The sequence below is a fragment of the Sitophilus oryzae genome, unplaced genomic scaffold, assembly GCF_002938485.1.
Source record: "Sitophilus oryzae breed Bouriz unplaced genomic scaffold, Soryzae_2.0 scaffold_1318_pilon_pilon, whole genome shotgun sequence".
NCBI lineage: Eukaryota > Metazoa > Arthropoda > Insecta > Coleoptera > Curculionidae > Sitophilus > Sitophilus oryzae.
The window spans coordinates 1,043,036-1,062,528 of NW_022145969.1; the positions used below are offsets into that span (position 1 = coordinate 1,043,036).

Genomic DNA, 19,493 nt, shown 5'->3' on the forward strand with positions numbered 1-19,493 from the left:
GAAAATAAATATAGAGTGATATATATTTTTGAGAAGCTCATAGCAAGACAGATCATATGATTTATAAATATACAGGGTGTTCCATTTGAAAAACATAACTTTAGTTCATATTTTCAAAAATATTTTTTTGGTAGAAAGTTCTACAATAAGCAGTTTTCGCCTTCTCGATACCTTTAACAATAACAGAGATACAGGGGGTGTCCCAAATTGTAAAATTTTCGAAAAGGCCCTGTAGCTCAGAAATGAAGAGGGCTATGAAAATTTTGTTTGCAGCATCTTCCGTTTGACGAAAAAGTGGGACAGGTTTGTGCAAAACGCACCCTTCTATCTTCACTAATAACGGAGATACCCTATGATTTCAACTAAAATGGGACACACTGTACATTAAGAATGAAATGACTTGATGAAGTACAGTTTTTTATTGTTAATCTAAGAGTACTGTACGTCTGTCCGTTCTGTAGCTACGGGGTATCCGTAAGAGGGGAAACGATATTCTCTCGATGTATTTCGTAAAAAAACAGACGACGCGTCCCATCAATAAAAATTCAACAAATTTGCCAGTAGCCAATAAAATGAGTGGGCGGAGCGATTTGCGGTGACGCACTCGTCAAATAGACTTATAAAATATATTGCTGTTTATTTAAATGTTTTTTGTCCGCATTCCGTTCATAGACACAGATCCAGCATACGCACTTTACATCTGCTGGACGATCTGCTATTTGACGAGTACGTCACCGCAAATCGCTCCGCCCACTCATTTTATTGGCTACTTGCAAATTTGTCCAATTTTTATTGATGGGACGCGTCCTCTTTTTACGAAAAACATCGAGAGAATATCGTTTCCCCTCTCACGGATACCCCGTAGCTACAGAACGGACAGATGCACTGTACTGTACGTTAATTTGAACCTGACTCAATCAGATCATAGTAGTGTTAAGAAGCCTAAAATTAATGCAAGATAAGTTTTGTATATGATGAAATAATCATAAACATATTCTGAGGAAAGTGTGCATTATCTTGCATTAATATTAAGTTCTTAATACTTAACAAGATATCTGTGTCCTAAGCATAGTGGAAACAAATAAAACTACAAAAGAATCATAAATAAATTTTACATTTATTAAGCACTTTTTAACAAGCAATGTAAAGGGCTGAATTTCACATTTAAGTATAAACAATTTAAAAGAGATATGAACCTATAATTGCCTCGTGATAAATTTTATTCAATATTATTATAATTATATAAAGATAAATGACAGTTACAATGGAAAAAATGTATTCTAATTAATATTTGTCACAGTCATTGTTATAATTAATTTTCTTTCTCTAAAGCTATACAAAACCTATGTAACTTTCTAACTTGTTTAATTTTTCCGTAATTAATCGAAAATATATCATTTAATCTAACAAAAAATGACCTTTTCCCATCAACATAATCTATCGCTCGAATAAAGTCAACAAAATGGCGATTTCTTTAAAAAAACGTTCAAAATGCAGACAGGCATTTTAAAACAAAACCGCAATAAAAAATATATTAGTTAAACTACACTGTTTTATTACAACAGCAGAGTATATTAGATAACATTATACAACAATTTAACATACAAGATGACTAGTACAGACCGAGTTGTTAAATTAAACAAAAAAAAATAAAGTGGAAGATAACTCTCCTGATCGAAAAAAAGCGGAATACTGATCAAAACAAGGCTGTTTTTCCATCAGGACGGACCTTGTCCCGTCTCAGTCGAATATAACCAATTAACGTAAGGGTAGAACGAGTTGCCGTCTCTATAAATATTTTATTCTATCACCTCAAATTTACAACCGTTTTCCGTAGTCAATACAAAATAAATTACTTTAAAAAATATTAGGACAAGGACTAATATAATCTAGCTAACGTTTAAATAATATAAAACTGCGCTCAGCTCACATCTATGAATCTGAAAAACACAGATGGAGTCACTCTTTAACTATTATTATTGTATAGGAGGTTACCGTACTGCTGTGTTGGCTGCCACGCGCTGTTTGAGTTTATTGAGTCCGAATTTAACGTGTCCGTAACCGTAGTGTTGGCATTCTTTAGACTATCATCTGGAATTCTACAAATTACTATTTTATTCATCTTTTCCCGCTGGTACTTAACACTAGACACTCTCATGTTTTAAGATAATCCATTAAAAAAAAATAAGCGGACTCCTTGGCCTGAACAGAAAAGCGTTTTAAAAGAAAGATTATTCAATTGGTAGTCCACTTATTTTCTTGTTTAAGATATATTTCAAAAAAGTGTAAATACACTTCTCCAATAAATTAACCTACCAAATTATTAAATTAGGTTTATTGATATTAAAAAAACGCCATATAATAGTTATTTAAAGTTCAAATTCTAAAAAATGAAAATTCTTGACAAAAACATTTTTAGAAGCCAGTGTTTCCACCTGTGGCACGAATAACATATTGGCATCATTGATTCATACTTAAAATATGCTGCCTTATTTCGTTTTGAACCAAATCTACCCAGATTCTACCAGATTGTTTGATTCGGGTGGTGGTGATCTTAACCCAAGAACGGTAAACTAAAAGGATTGCCCATCCCCATAAGACGTACGTTCGCCTCTTCCCGCGCTTCAACTGACAGTTGTGACGTCATTGTAGCCCTTGTCAAAGCCTTCGTGGCCTTATCATGATAGTGTGTATTATTAGTTGCCTATGGTAAACTTATAAAAATAACAGCTGAGAAATTTTGAGTTAATTATTTTGTCAATTTTAAATGTGAAAAAGGTGTCTTTAAAGTTTTTAGAGCTATAGAGTGTATAAATACGTTCATTTTGTGTTGTGGATTGTGACAAAGTGCATACTAAGTGCCCACGATTTTGTTTATTAATTATTTTAAAGCACAATATGGAAGTACTCTAAAAAGAATGCTTGCAAAAGGTGATGCTGGGACCTGCTGTTCTTAAAAATGCATTATCCGAGTATTTAATACGATTTATACAGTTCATTTTCTTTACTGCATACATATAAGGTGTTTAAATAAATAAACTATTAGGTTAACTGTTCTTGATCTTAACCTATTAAGGCTGATTCATGGTACACCGGGCCGTACCCGAGCCGGGCACGGACGGGGCACGGACGCCTTTCGGCGAAGCTCGGCCCGTGCCCGGCTTAGCATGAATGCATACGTATAAATAACATTTGACAATATTTGGCCGTGCCTTCACCGTCGCACGGCCCCGGCCCATCACGGTGTACCATGAATCAGCCTTTAGTCTATTTAAGATATACCACAGATTTTCAGTATGATTTAGATCTAGACTACGAGCCCTCCATGTCAGGGTGTTCAATTGGGGATTTGCTACAACTAGATAATTTCTGACAACTTGTGCATTCAAAGTGGTGCGTTAACTATTTGAAGAAGTGTATTTTTATGAAGCATTTACAAAATATTAATATTTTATTTTAGTAGTAAACATAAGGCCACATATTTGTTAATTAAAATTTTATAATTTGCGACACTCTAGACAAATATTCCTTGGTTAAATGATTTACAAGGCAAATACATTGAATATAGCTTGTTTATTACAGCTTATTCTTTTATGAATGTGACTAATGAAATAAACATATAAGAAAAATCAGAATATATGTGCTTATTACTTTAAGCAATTTTTTTAGATATTCTTTATGAATAAACATTTAACCTTTTCAAAGTTAGTTTCATAGATTTTGCCAGAAGATTCAACTGTCATAACATAGTAAATATTTATGTGAAATTGGCCTTAAACAATCTATACACGTAAGAACAAAAGTTTGAGAATAAAAACTGAAATATACATATAAGAATTTAAATATACACCATTAATATGTTACAAAATATGTTTGAAAACATATGGCCAAATATTTCATATTATAATATTAATTTATATAGTCGTTAAATAAGTTGAACAGGTAAATTTGCTTTATAGAAAATCCATAGCTGAAATAGCTTTTATATAGGTACCATATTTTTCCACAAATTCTCTATGATGAGTAACAGAGGTTTACTAAAATGAATAGAACGCCCAACGCTTATTTAACAACTTATGTTTATGTATGCGTTATTGAAATCATGAACCTTATTAAATTTTTATAGATACATACATATTGTCAACAATTCCCATATCCTTGCCATTCTTGGTGCTAGTGTCATTCGTCCCATTCTCTTGCTGAGATCCATTTAATTTATTCTCATTAACTTTGTTATCTTCATTAAGTTTATCTTCTTCTGTCACCTGTTTGTTTTCAGGCTTAGTTTTATCTTGAGAATTCTGAAGAAAATATTTGTTAAAAGGCATATACAGTGTGTTTCAAAAAACATGTGCCATCTCTCGTGGAGAGATATCACGTAAAAACTGTAGATTCTGCTTTGTTTCGTAGCTACAGGGTGATAAAGTCTTAATCTTTCGATTTATTGTAATTTTCCTCCAAGTACTTGCAGCGATTTGAATGAAATTTTGCGGATATAAGTTACTATAAGTGCTACATATTTTAATGCTAAAAAAGTGTCGATAAATTCACCAGAGACGTACATATGGAATATTTTTCAAAAAAACATGTGCGTTACTGACTTTTTTCTTTTGATATCAAAACGGTGTAGGCTGTTTAATGCCAATTAAAAGTTATCTCTTGATATTTTGTCGAATTTGGCCTCCTTGATGAGATAAACGTAATTTTACTAATCACAAAAATCAAAATAAAAAGAAAATTACATTTTACCTAATTTATTATTAAATATTATCACTATTTTGTTGTTATTACTATTAGTTCAACCTATTTCAAATAAAAAAAATAATGGTATTTAAGATAATTACAAAAAAAAATAATTTAAAAAAGTTTTAACATCCTGTAACTCTAAAAAACTATGCAATTCCATACCCATGTTCATAGGAACTTTTTTTCATATTTTTTGTTGAGGAATCAATGAGTACTTATTTAAAACTTTCTCAAGTTAATGATATTAAATTTTTTAAAGGTTCCTATTTGACTTGGATCAAAGCAAATTAATAAAATTGCGTTTATCTCGTCGAGCACGCCGAAATCGACAAAATATCATGAGACGACTTTTAATCGGTATTAAATAGCTTGCTCTATTTCGCTAACAAGAGAAAAAAAGGTCAGTGGCGTACATGCCTTTTCTAGAAAAATATTACAGTGATACCCATATGCACGTCCCTTGGAAGAAGATTATAATAAATCGAAAAAATATTAAGACTTAACACCCTGTAGCTACGAAACAAAGTACAATCGGACCTATGTTGATATAAAAAATAAATCTTATTTTTACGTAAGAAATCTCGCCACGAGAGATGGCACATGTTTTTTAAAACACCCCGTATAATATTTTTTAAACCGAAAACCAACCTGTGAGGGTAAGTTAGCATTGTTCTTCCCCCTTGTTCTGGACATGATCATCTCCACTCTTTTTCTCCGCTCTTCGCGCTCTTTCTCTTCATTCTCCAATTTCTTTTGAAGTTCAGCCTTCTGCCTCTCTGCCTCTTCCTTAGCTTTTTTGTCGGCCTCTTCCTTTAATATTTTCTGTCTAGCCTCTTCTTCTCTCCTTAACCTTTCTTCCTCTTCGCGCCTCTGAGCTTCTCTAATGGCCTAAAGCATAAAAATCATGTTATAAACTGTCTCTATTAAGAAAATAAACGTACCTCTTGTAACCTTTCTTGCTCGGATTGCCTTTGCATTTCAGCAAGGAGCCTTGCCTGCTCTTCTTCCCTTTGTTGCCGCTCAAACTCTGCCTTTTGTTCAGCTTCAATCCGTTGTCTTTCCAGTTCTGCTTGCCTTTCAGCTTCCTCTCGAATAAGACGTCTCCTTTCAGCTAAAGCAGCCTTAGCTTCCTCTTCTGTAGTTATCCTTGGCTTGGAAATGGACGTAGTCATTTCTGATGAAATTGTGTCGCTATTATCCTGCTTCACATCTTTAGTTTCATCCTTTTCTTCATGTTTTTCATTGTTAGATACGATAGCTGAATTTTCATCCGTCTTCTGGACGCCTACAATCTGTTCTGCTGCTTTCCTTTCTGAATCTATGAAATTCTGAATAATGTTATCTTGCTGAGGGGACAGTTGTTCTGTTGTAGTAACTTTCCGATCTTCCTGATGCTGGGCAGTGGATTCTATAACCTGAGACTTTGGTGCTTCTCTGTAAAGAATATTTAACAAATTAGCTGTGTGCCAAAAATTATGAAATCAAAATATTTACATGTCTTGTGTAGCAATCAATGGTGGCGGTGATGGCTCCTTAGTTTGTACTTGCGATACATCTAATTCTTTTTCTGGAGGAGAAGCCTCAACCCTCTGAGGCAAAGGCTGTACCTTTTGGGGTCCAACTTCTTGTTTTTTCTCGGTTTTATCTTCTTTTTTCTGTTCCGCAGTGATCTTAGGTGCTGATTCTTCGGCAGGAGATTTAGCAGGTTTAGTTTTTGTCTTCTCGATCTTTTCAGAAGTATTTGTTTTCGACAAAGGCTTTCTCGTTTTAGGCAAGGGAGGTTTATGTTCGCCTTTATCAATGCTATTTTTGTCGTGTGTAACTCCAGTTATCGCAATACTCGCTGGACGTGGTCGGCGTGGTGTAGTGGACAGGCGGTGTCTAACATTCACTGAACTTGTTACGCTATTTGTGCTTTGTTGGCTCATAGCACTACTCGGTCTAGAGGAGGCTACACGGAGGAATATCTCAGGTTAGAATATAATCAGTCTATAGCTTTTATAAAACTTGAAGCAAAGTCTGATTCCGCTCCAAAGTTTTACATACTTCAAATTTTATATTTCAAAATTAGATGTTAAATACATTAAAACGTCTAAAAAAGTACCCTAGCACTTTACAAATAATTTTACATCAATCTTTTAATATATAGCTTATATCCTAACTAACCATAAAAATTCTGGCATAAATTGAAACTAATTATATGCAAAGATAAGCTTGTCTACAAATAAAAAGCTATACTGTGTCGCATTAGTGTGTAAAAAAATGTGCAAAGTGCAGTGTATTTTAAAAGGTAAGTGCCCCTGTAAATGGACCACCACCAAAAAAAAAATAAAAATATACATTTCGACGTGTACCCGATTGTAAAAGCTACACAAATTGTCAAATGGTACAAATTGTTAGTAAGATTACAGGTATTAATAAAATAAGTAGATCCCAAATACTAGTAGATTCAAGGTAGGTAAAATGATGCTTCCACCTGATTTTCATGTGTGATACTGTTTAAAAAAAACTCGATAAACTATGGTACTGCATAGGATGAATTCGAATTGTATCCCAAAACCTCTAATATGATTGAAATAGATTAATAAGAGGCGACACTAATAACCCTCGCCGTGTTTAATGGACAACAGAAGCGTAGTAGCCATACCCTCGCTGGCACTACTGGACTGTTGGGCCAAAAGCAACTTCTGCTGCCTTAGCTGAGTGGCTCGATTGACCCTTGGCGGAGCTATGGGCGGGTGAGCCGCATCAGGGCTCAGATGGTGCATGCTGCGGCTGTCCGTCTTGCTCAAAGGCTTCCTCGGACTCAGTTTGGTACCTACGTGCGCCAAATGGCTCATGCTGCGCGTCACCGAGCTCTTGGGCGCCATGTTTGACTCGTTTAGGGCCGGCAGTACCGGCTTCCTTGGCTTTGCCAGTTGATCTAAGCGAGACATCGAATACGCCCTACCTATTGGGGGATTTTCAGTTGTTTTCTATTGTTAAACTTAATACCAAAAATATTTCGATGATATAGAATAAAAAAGTATAGAGATTTGGGACATTTTGGTTTGTTTGTGAACGTGACTGATCATCTCTATAGTTTTATTGTCTAAGATCGTCGATATATTTAGGTGGGTTTTTGTTGTCGGTCGAATAATGGTTAAATGTAAAAAAATGAAAAGCCTTAGCAAGGTGACTGTACCTGGCGAATGGTTGAGGGACTTGCGTGATGTGGACGAATGAAAAGAGGAATCTCTCGAAGGGATTGTCGGTACTAAGTCTGTTCTGCGCCGTCCAATATATCCGCTGGCGCAGCCTGCGGGCGTCGTGGGACTTATCAAACCTAAAAAATTCACCCCTCGTGCTATGTGATCACCTTCACGCCTTGCAATTCTAGTCTTAAGCTCCTAATTCATGAATTTATAGGACTAATATACGCAACGATAAAAATCATAAATAATTTTTCAAAAAAATCAAACTGAAATTTAAGGTCTCAATAAAAATCTAGTATATTAGTCCACCATGTTAAAGTAAATAGTAAAAAGGGTTTGTGTGCTAGGAAAAGTGATATATCACAAGGCCCTTGAAAAATAAACCTTATTACCGTGTGGGAAAGTAATGATTGCCCTTTGAACACAATTATGCGATATGTAGTGCTAAAGAAGTAGGTTATATTTACATTTAAGAAAGGAATACCTAAGGTCACAATTTTTACGTAGTGTAACCCCTCCCTTCAGAAAAAAAACGCATTTTATACGCAACTATGAGCTCAAAATGCGGACAAACCATAAACCTAATTTTCTAACTGGATATATACGTTAATTTTGAGAGAAAGTTTTTTAGATGGATTTTAATAATTGCATTATTCTTGCAGCGAGATTTTATTTAATATTTTATTCGATCTAAAGTCGCTCGGTATAGTTTATGACATCCTCGACTGCAATTAAGCTCATACCGAATTGGAACTTTCACTATTCAATTTTCTATTTGATTTTTTAAAGATCATTAATAATATCTGTAATTGCATATAAACAAATACTCTTTTCCTTTATTTGTGGAGCTTTTAAAAATAAATTTAAACAGAAAACAGAATATGTAAACTATTTGTGCTGTTTCACAAATAAATTAAATAAAATATCCATGCACTAACCAATAAAACATACATCGCCAAATAAAAAATAATTTCCTTTCTAATAAAAAAATATCCCACAATCATGCAGTCTACTAAAGTTTATTTTTCCCCAACTAGTTAAACGAAAAACAACAGTTTTCTTCGTTCAGATATAAATTCGAAAAAAAAAACATTGAAACAACGACAATATAAGTTACTAAGGTTCTTGCATATAAAAAATACTAGGAATTAGGAATTAATAAATTACGGGTATTAACTAATTTTACAACCATGTTTACTATTTTTCAAAGCGCTTTGAAACATTACATGGCAAAAATTTCCATTTATGCACAAGGGCTCAAAAAATATCTTTTTTTTTGTCGCAAAACCAACGCACTTAAAAGTTTATATAGGTACTTTAAAGGTACACTAAATTTTCTTCATATACTAAAATATTAAAAATGTTATAACCGTGTTTACTATTTTTCAAAGACAAAAATTGACATTTATCCATATTTTTCAAGAAATCAACTCATGTAAGCCCTTAAAAGTTTATATATTCTAAAGTATATTACATTTCTTACATATACTTAATTTTTCAAAATGTTATAAGCAGTTTTCCTATTTTCCTATGAGCCTTGGAAAGTTGCTAAAACTTATGAGCCTTGGAAAGTTGCTAAAACTTATTAAGTAGTCCAGATCTTTTACATAAGGTAAAATCCCCCAAAAAATGTATACAAAGGTATTTACGTGTTTAAGAGATTCAGGAAAAAATCCTCTGCAAAACACATCCAGAAAAAGCACATTACTATCACTTATTCCACGAAAAAAGAACTGGAAGCCATTTTAACACATTTGTTATCCTGACACCATAGAGCAAAAAAAAATGTGGAAGCACCTCAGGCCGTGTATAGACTATTTTCAAACTGTTCAGCACGGTTTACATTCAAATTCTATTAAAAATTTAAATTTTTAAGATTTTGTTGCAGAACATCTTTTTGTGACGCATACTGAAAACGTGGAATACCTTTGAAAAAGTGAAAGGTATGCTGGTACTTTCAATGCAAGAACCTAATATAATGTCAACCAAAAAAAAATTAAAAATAATGTACCTTCAGCGGCGCGTTCAAGCCCTCCTGCCGAAGTAGCTCTTTTCTTACTGCTAGCGTCCAGGTCTCTTTCTGACTGTCTTCTGGTCAAAGAGCTACCGGACGATGATATAGTAATGTTCTGAGTCGAAGTGGCCCTCCTATGGCCCCAAAATGAGACCGTCACGTCCGTAGGATCCAGCATACGAGGCGTAGAAGAGCCAAACGCAAAAACTATGCTACTTCGTTCGTTCCGCTTCTTAGCTTCTATTCTGGCATCCCTTTCCTGATTCCTGCGTAAAATCGATTCCAGTCTGTCCCTTTCAGCTTCGTTTATGGCTTTTTTCCTTTCTTCGACCAGATGCCTGCGTTGGTCATCTTTCACCCTCATGTCCTCTAGGCGTCTTCTTCTTTCGAATTCCTTTTGCTCTTTGAACCTTTGTGCTGCCAGTGCTTGTGCCCGTAACTCCTCCAGTTTCTTCTGCCTTTCTTCATTTTGACGCTCTTTCAATCCGCGCAATCTTGCTTCCTTATCAACTGCAATAATATCGGAAGCACATCAAGACAACCAAAGTCAAAAAAGAATACAATATGATACCTCAAATCAAAATGTCACAGCTCAAAATTAACTGGATATACAGGGTGTCAATAAATAGTGTATGTACCTCTGGTGGATGTTTCTACAGATAAGTTCAAGATTTTTAAAAAAATCAAAACATAGTTTTTTATTATTTCGTTTTTATATTATTTCGGATTATCGGATGTTTTACCGATACTCTTAAAAATAAAAAAAAGTAAAATAAAGATTTCAGTTAACGTCGCCTTTCTGCTGCCAGGGCTAATCTGGACGGGGCCTACTTTGTTTACGCGGAATCCGAACCGCGGTCCTCGACCATATCATGGTCAATGGCCTACCGACTTGGCAAGTATCTAAATCGACTCTTACTCACGAGATATCCGATCTCATTCGGCCTCGAAACGGCGTGAATGAGCAGTGTGTGTCAAAAGATTTTACACTTTTGCCTTTTTTTGGACAGCAGCACGATACAGAGTTTCGAACCGCACACCCGTCCATCCACTAGTATCGTCTTACGTCGCTTAACTTCGGTGTTCTAATGGGAACCAGTGTTTCGACGTAGCTGGGCCGTTGCCCTTAAAAATAAACAAAATATATTATTTTATTTACCCTTTTGAGGGCTGTAACTTCCGCGGCAAGCATTTAAGGGCATATGTTCATAGAAACTTTTTGTCTTATTTTTATCTGTCGAATCAACCACCGAAGATACACCATTTTTTGACACCCTGTATAAACAGAATTTTTTTGTTATGTTCAGTAAAAATTAACTATTTTAAGAAATGTTTCTTTCTGACTGAAGGTGTCATATATAAAACAAGTTTACTAGTTAGAAACAAATGTTAGTTGGTAGTTGGGTGAGTCGAACTCAAGTTTAAAGGAAAAAGTAACGAGTTTATTGAACTACTGTGGCTATAATGTCGACTACTATTTTTAAAGACGTGCGAGTTCTTTTAACTACTGATTTTTGACCCCTTTTATTCCAATATCTCCAAATATAATTATTATTAAATACAGGGTACAATACACACATCATTACTTTCGCTAGATTATTAAAAGAATCTTTTATGGTACTATAAATCACTACAAGCAAAGTTAATAAGCATTACTAATTGAAATAGCACTTTTTCCCAAATGACGCATAACAAGCTAAGTAGAAAATCCATATTTAGAACATAGAATGTAAGTACGTATTTCCTCTATATACGCAAAGCAATATATTTCAGCATCTATTGAAAATAACGTAAAGGATACGTATCAGTATATATCTATGCAACTTAATTCGCATTCCAAACATAATTCCCAAAGGCTATAGAAACCAATTGCGTTCAAACTATTCATTTAATTCAATTTCGACTTTTAATAAAACAGAGAGCATTTTAAGCAACGAATTTTTATTGAATTGATTATTACAAACACTTAATTTTTGTTTTTTCCTTCACATTATGGACGTAAGTAGTTATTGAAAAACAATAATTTTAATAAACTAATGTCAAGGTAACTTGCACAACCTTGATAAAATATGTAAAATATTCGTTCAAAGAAATGTTATAGTATTTTCCACACACACCCTACTAAAGAATACACCAAACATTATTGATTTTTAGTTATACGTTAGTCATTTTGATCAAAAAAGATTAATTAATAACTTTTTAAAAAGAAATGCACTATGTATCGAAAAAAGATAATAGATTATAAATTAATTAGATTTTATATCTACAGACACACATTGATGGATAGGTTCAAAAATGATAGTAGATTACACAGTGCAAGTGCAAAGTACTATAAATTTTTGATAAAAGACAGTTTTATATTCATTGATTCGCACTACTATCGACATTTTAAAAAGTTAATAATTAAACATTTGTTTGTAGGTGTTACATTATTATGTTTACCAACAAACAAAGACCACACGAAATGTGAGTTTATGATGTTATTGTATTTGTTTATTACCAATTTTATAACTGCATGAACTAATATTGTATATTATATCTTTCCTGTTACATTGTGTGTAAGAGTTTACTTTCCTTAAAGACATAAATGAAAAAAAAAATTATACGTCTTGCCGTGTAAATTTTTCTATTAAAATTTGGGGATTTTAAAAATATCTCATGTACCCTTGAATTACTTTTGCGTATTGACAGATGATGTCCCCTTGAACTCTGTAAAAAACATTTATTGTTCCAATTTCGTTTATTTTTTGACCATTTGCCAATTCCCGCTTTGTTCCTGTATAGTAAAATTTTCTGGCGGTATTCGAAAGGTGAATGAATGTGGCAAAAAGATTTTTATCACTTCCACCAAGCAAAACAATTACCTATAACAAGATAGAAATGCATTTCTATGCGGTACTGATTTGAACAAGCCGCAAAACAATGTTTCTTTTGCAACAGAAATAATAATGTGTTGAGTCATAGAGGCTAATTTGAATAGTTTTTATTGTCTGTCATTCGAACTCTTTGTAGAACAGAGCGACAAAAAAATATACGATGCAATCTAGGAATGCAGATTATCAATTTTCAAGATGCTAAAGAAATTCCATCACAGCAGACTTAAAATAAAATAATTTTTTAAAGTTCATTAAAATCAAATGATGGCATATAAGTGTGTCAGTAGTGTTTATTATTTTGTTTTTGTTCACGAAAAAATTGTATGAAAGTACTGTGCTCCAATTGTCACAAGAACACGCTTCTTTATCATTTATTTCCGCTATATACGTTTACACACTGTAATTAAAAATAATAAATTATATTCTCAGGTGTCAGGGGCGTGAATATATTTAGCACCAACCATATTTTCACGAGATATTAAAATATTAATGAAAAGCAGAGATTGTACGCACCCTGTATATATTGGTCGACCGAAAGAATCTGAATCTCAGACCTTCAGAAGGTCACTTCTAGTCTCAGGTAGCTTTGTCATGTAGATATCACGCAAACCCATCCGATGAAAATTTTAAATTGTAATTTTTCAATGTCTAAATATAGTTATGACAAGAAAAGTATGAATATATTACGAAGTGTATTACGACACCGATGCTATAAGATGGATATAATGAATTATCCAAGTAAATAGACACCAAGGAAGTTTGAAAGGTTCGTTTTTTAAGACACTCTGTACAAAACTAATTATAATAATCGTGCACGATTCTTGCCCAACACATAAACAAATAAATCTTAAGGTCGCCCATAGGCTATCAATATTTTATTCAGACTTTGAAAAAACACCCACTATATAGCCACATTCAAAGCCTTTACTCTAACAAGGAGTTAATCATTTTATAACCAGTTGTATATCCCACTTTGTGGGTCGTATCTTCACTACATTTCTATATCTACTATTAACTATTATAGGTATAAGTTTGTTTATGGTTTTTAACGATTTTCTGAAAGTTCAGATCACAATGTTATAGGTCAATGTAAATAAAAGAAAGATATATAACAATGGAATTTCACCAAAATCTCATAATCACAACAAAAAACTTATTTATTTCTCTTATTCCAGGTACGGTAGTTTTAAATTAGAAAAACTAGCACTGCACGAATTCGAAGAAGAAATAAATTATTAACATGGTTGAATAATTAGATAATATATTCAATCAAAGAGTAAATTCAACATTCCGACAAGGTATTTGAATTGCAAACATCCTATTTGAGACCGAACATATTCAAAAGGAAATAAATACCATAGATAATGATAAGAAAGACAAACGAAGTGTTGAAACGACTGAAAAACTAATTGTAGATCATTTTTTGTGCATGTGATTTAAATTTACATACCTACATGTTTGACGGTGGTTTTGTTATTGCCGTAATTTTTATCGAATCGTTTCACTTTCAAGACGTCGCTTTTTGACACATTTTCGGAAGACAGCGTCTTGACTAGGATGCTCCTGATGCAATTGATGTGCTCACTGAAGTTATCGTTGTGCATATAACCCGGTGACATTTTTCTGGCACTGTAATCTGCCTCACAAACCGATTTCTAGGTTTTGCACCATCGGATATCACGTCGAAGTACACTGACATTCCTACTTGGAATTACACAACTCAACTGAAACATTTGTTTATCGCTGGTCGCGCTTCATAGATAAAACCCGATGAAAACATTCAACAAACAAACAAAACCTGCGCGAGCTGATTATTGTTTTTAAATGACCGTGATGACCATTAGCGTTTTTCGATATTTTACACCTTGATTCCTTTACCTGACGTAGGTAGACCGATTGATGACTTAAGACTGTTTGCACAATAGCACAGTACCACTTCCCCCAGTGTCATTATTAAACTGTTTAAAATTTCACTAAAACCGTAGTTCTTTTAATTATTAAAGAATTGTTTTAAATAGCTTTCGTTTGTGATTAAGAGACACCTAGAATTTATGGTCTTGAACAATTTCTCTCTGTAATTTTTCCTTTATCGTTAATGATTTTTACAAAAAAAATTTTTTTAATGCTTGTTATCATCGAAAAAAAACGGCATCACGGTAGTCTTTGAAATAGGAATAAATGAAAAATTCTATCGAGATAACCCTTAAATTTTTGTTTTATTTTAAGCTGTTAAATATTCTGTAATAATTTAGCTTTAAAAAAATTTGACACTTTCTTTATCATTTTTAATAAGTAGAAAATTGGTGTTTGCAATAATAAAATTGTATAAGATGGTTTAAGGTATCTCTGAAGAACCAAACCAAATCACAATTCAAATATTAATTTTCTCTATTGTTAAGCCACAGTTTCGAAATATCTCTGTTCATCAATCAATAAAAAACACAAAAAAGACGTTATGTATTTTTAGATAAAAAATACTAGAGATACTAATTTATCGATGACTCTTTAAAAAAAAACAAATACATTTTTTTAAATATACATTCATACATTTAAACGTTAATTTAATTACTGCATTCGGTTAAGTGCAATTAAATTGATCGATTTGATGTCATTAATAGGGCAGAATGGAATTAATAATCGAATTATTGGGTCAATTAAACTATGAAATCGATAGCTGGCTAGTACATGACGTGTGATTGCATTACTGCTCTAATTTTCAAAACTCTATTTCAGAGTACATTTTGTCAAGTTAATTTTGGTTTATACATAATTTTTATTTAATTTCCAAGATATAGGTACAGACAAATTCAGTGACAGAAGATATACAAAAATTCTCAACTTAATCTCGAGATTTGCTTGTACGTAAAGATTTCTATATTTAAAAATTACTAGGCTGCTCGGTATACAAATATTATTCATGGCTTTTCTTAGATATTACTTTTTCCTGATTATTTCCAATATTAACTGATTTGCATAAAAAATTCGAACTTTCAAAATTATGTTTAAACTCTTTCAAAAAGTTCTACGCTTGGATTTTTCATTGTAAAATGAAATGTCCTGTGGACTAAAACTTTAGGCGTGGTATATAAAACATCGATAAACAGAAAACACGCAAAATGAGTATTATTCACTGTCAAAAATAGAGAAAAAGAAGAGGAATATTCAAAAAACACTGTATTAAAAATAGATTCATTATCGAATCAACATCAACACCCGCAGTAATAATCTATCGAGGTAGATAATAGGGGGTATAATGTGTTAAAATATAAATATATCAAACCAAACATTAGGTGATATATTTATAGGAAAGATAAGGTTTACTATATTTATGTTTTAAACTATGTTACTATATTTATGTTTTAAAAATGTACATATAGCAATTTTATAAAATATAATAAAATGAGATAAGCTCTAAATTTATACATAAAAAAAATATGTTCTTCCTACTTAAAAAAATAAATAAAAAAAAAGATTCCTATTATACAAATAATACTCTATAGCTCTTTTCTTTATTAAGTGCTTTTTTAAGACAATTAGAACAAAACAGTCTCTGATGTAGTAACTAAAAACCTTGATGAATCATGACCTTCGTGTGCATTTTAAGGTAAGTTCAGGAAATATGCGAATACGCTATTAATAGTAAAATAACAATTTTACTAATGTTTTTTTTTCAACTCTCTGCGCATAGTAAATTTTTCAAAGGATTTGCTGATTGATTAAACCGAATTTTTGTTTGAGAACGGCTTGAAAGCTGTGTCTAATCCGTTGAAAATCGTCGGTATAAAGTGGGTGTGTTGTTTCATTGAGTAATTTTCCAAATATTTTCTATCTACAATGTATAATTGTTAAATATAACGCTAAAATCGTGTGCGCAAAATCATAAAAACTCTACTTTTAATTAGAATGCCTCGCCCATGCACTGGTCTCTTGCTAATGTAGTCTAATAAAATAAAAATATATTTTTAATTAAAAAAAAAACATTAATAATAACACAAAATCCTTAAATTTTATGCTTTTTAATTATATTTTATAGTATACATATATAAAATGGTTCTCAATATACTACTTAAGAAAAACTATAAGTCTAATCTACTAAAATTAAAAGAATATCGCTATATACAGTGCGGAATTAGTAAAGAAAAACACACAACAAATTCGTTGTTAGTGGTTAAAAAAAAATATCTATTTAAGTATATATCTCACCATCGTGCTCATAACTATTGCTAGAAAAATTCAGGGGATGGGGATCTGAAATTAAACACAAGTATAGAAATTACACTAAAGCATTCGATAGTTTTCTTAAGAAACGAACCATCTATCGAAAACAATAAATATTTAACCATGACGACAACAAGAACTAGCTTGCCTTATCCATCAAACATCTCCAGAACTAAAATACCTCACTTGGTGCATGTGTAATTTTAAATATACACTGCAGAGAATCTGAATATAGAATATAAAACCAAAATAACAAAAAGACGGAATACTGTAAATTTCAGAGCGCGTTTTCGGACTTAAAATACATTTACAAGACATAAATGTAGTGTTACAACTGCTGGATCTTAGCTGCACACTATTTTATTTCCGTATATTTATTATATAACTTGAGGTATTTGAAGGTTAACAATCAAAATTCAAATTAAGTATCTCATTTTCATAAATTTCAACATTCTACATACACGATTAATTTAATATACATATGTGGGTAATTGTATGAAGTAAAAGGCTTAATAGGTGGTCTCAGATCTTAATCTAAACGTCTTAAAATTATCAGGTTTTAAAAGGCTTCATTTCAGACCACCCTATAGGTACGTTCGAAACTTAATCCATATAGTGTACACTTTATAATATGTAAATGTAATACGTTATTACAGGGAAAAGATATATAGAAAATAAATTGGCATGAATGAATAGACGATTCAACATCTATTTATTCTACTGCTAATAAATATTTGGTCAATGGTCGTCGATTAACGGAAGATGCTTCAAAAAAGTGTCTAACCGTGCCAAAATAAAGGATTATTGCCTGAAAATATTAATTTTAAGTATTGATTTACTTCGTAAAAACTGATAAAAACATATCAATGATTATTTTCAAATATTCTAGCACTGTCACTGATTTTATTATTTCTAGAAATGATTTAAATGCATTATTTCTGTATTGATCTTTTATTCAAAGCATATTTATTTAAAGAGACAGGTTGAAGGACTAGTCAACTTTAGATTTTATTCAAGATTTAGTTCTTTTCTTCAATCATAATTCCATTAACTTTAAGTGAAAGATCAGCTGTTATTCAGAACTATTAGAATGTATGTCTTGTAAGGCACACTTTCTGAATTCTTTTAAAACTAAACCCAACCTAACAATATACATATATAATTTGTATATCCCGGTAAAAAAAAGGTTGTTCTATCTATACATAATGAAATTTATGCAAATATTGTGGAAACCGGTTTGTGTTACACTTGCCAAAAATACCATTTTAATATAAGGATCCAACATCAATTTTGATAAGATAAAAGCGAATATTGTTTTGCTCTCATAAAAACATTCTAATTTATGAGAAAGGAACGTATTTATAATTTATTAAACATAGTATATGACTAGAATTTTCCTAAAATATACACGTATCAAGGAAGGTAAATAAATAGGTACCTATATCTAAAAACTTTGGAAGATCGTTACCCTTGAAGGCCTTGAGCTGGACAGGCTGCTTAAAAAGGAATATATCAAAGCCTAGTGTTTATTTGTATAATATATTTTTTATTATGACACTCCGGAAAGATAATATAATATGCTTAAATTTAAAGAGGTTTGTATTAGAAAATAATGGGTGTCAAAAGTTGTTGCCTAGTTGTCATTTTGAGATGAAAGCAAAGCTGTAGATTGAAAGAGGCCCCAATTCGTACAGCTCTTTCTGTTGAAGCACTAGTTCAATTAATTAAGCTTATTTCTTGATAAAAATTGCTAGAAGGGCCTACAGATGGTCTCTATTTCTTACTTATATAATGGATTCTGTCCCTTCAGTACAGAGCCCCAATTATGACTTGCATACTCTTAAAGCAAGGAAACGATCCCAAAGTCTTTTATAAACTATTCTAACCTGTATTTCTTGGTTTTTCTAGAATTTCTTGTCCATTTTCTGCCATTTTGGCACCACTAACACTACACACTATAAAATCAACGACATATCACATCTACCAGACCGACCATTTCAACGCAATTGACAGATGAAGTTTCAAAGTTGTCATATTTGCCACAGAGGGAGCCATCTCTCAATGCAACATTAAATCCATAGATCATTAAAGGGTAGATACAGAGAGATAATATAGATAATCAATTAATAGAATATAGAGAATAAATAATAATCAATCTAATTTTTTATATATTAAGTAACAAGAAATGGAGCTAATATGTTTTAAAATTTATTAACGCCAATTTTATAAGGTACAATGTATTGGAGCGATTTAAAAATATACATTGCGTCATGGTTTTTTTATTAATTTAATGCAAGCCATTCATATACCTACCTACATTTATGTATATGTTTTAGAAAGTTACAATTTAAAAGCTCAAAGTTTTAAGAAGCACATAGTTTTAATCAAATAATTTAAGTTTGCCCTGTTTATTTTTAAATAAATTACCAAGGAAATATGCCCTTT

The 19,493-nt window shown here is 32.2% G+C and overlaps 1 protein-coding gene across 9 annotated transcripts; it reads right to left on the reverse strand.

Moving 5' to 3' along the window:
• Positions 1 to 1,193: 1,193 nt before the first annotated feature.
• Positions 1,194 to 19,074, reverse strand: LOC115875073 (ensconsin-like). Of its 9 annotated transcripts, none has more exons than XR_004048965.1 (10): positions 14,281 to 14,584; positions 9,952 to 10,464; positions 7,931 to 8,071; positions 7,394 to 7,696; positions 6,241 to 6,697; positions 5,688 to 6,180; positions 5,395 to 5,634; positions 4,135 to 4,301; positions 1,996 to 2,091; positions 1,194 to 1,940 (listed from the first exon to the last, which is right to left on the reverse strand). XR_004048965.1 is itself a non-coding variant. In XM_030890427.1 (10 exons), the coding sequence occupies exons 1-10, from the start codon at positions 18,978 to 18,980 to the stop codon at positions 1,967 to 1,969; spliced, it is 2,538 nt and encodes an 845-aa protein (XP_030746287.1). In that variant the 5' UTR covers positions 18,981 to 19,067; the 3' UTR covers positions 1,194 to 1,966. The 9 variants fall into 9 exon arrangements, 8 of the variants coding, with proteins under 8 accessions (XP_030746287.1, XP_030746286.1, XP_030746288.1 ...); XM_030890427.1 differs by lacking the exon at positions 14,281 to 14,584 and adding exons at positions 17,034 to 17,078; positions 18,935 to 19,067 and having other exon boundaries at positions 1,194 to 2,099; XM_030890426.1 differs by having other exon boundaries at positions 1,996 to 2,099.
• Between the last annotated feature and the right edge of the window lie 419 nt (positions 19,075 to 19,493).

Bases quoted from the DNA above. Each gene is read 5' to 3' on its own strand.
- LOC115875073 (XM_030890425.1), bottom strand. From the start codon at position 14,449: ATGTCACCGGGTTATATGCACAACGATAACTTCAGTGAGCACATCAAT. The intron at 10,465-14,280 runs GTATGTAAATTT...ATATTATTGCAG, and splicing joins AACCACCGTCAAACATGTAG to TTGATAAGGAAGCAAGATTG. The intron at 7,697-7,930 runs GTACAGTCACCT...ATCCCCCAATAG, and splicing joins GTCCCTCAACCATTCGCCAG to GTAGGGCGTATTCGATGTCT.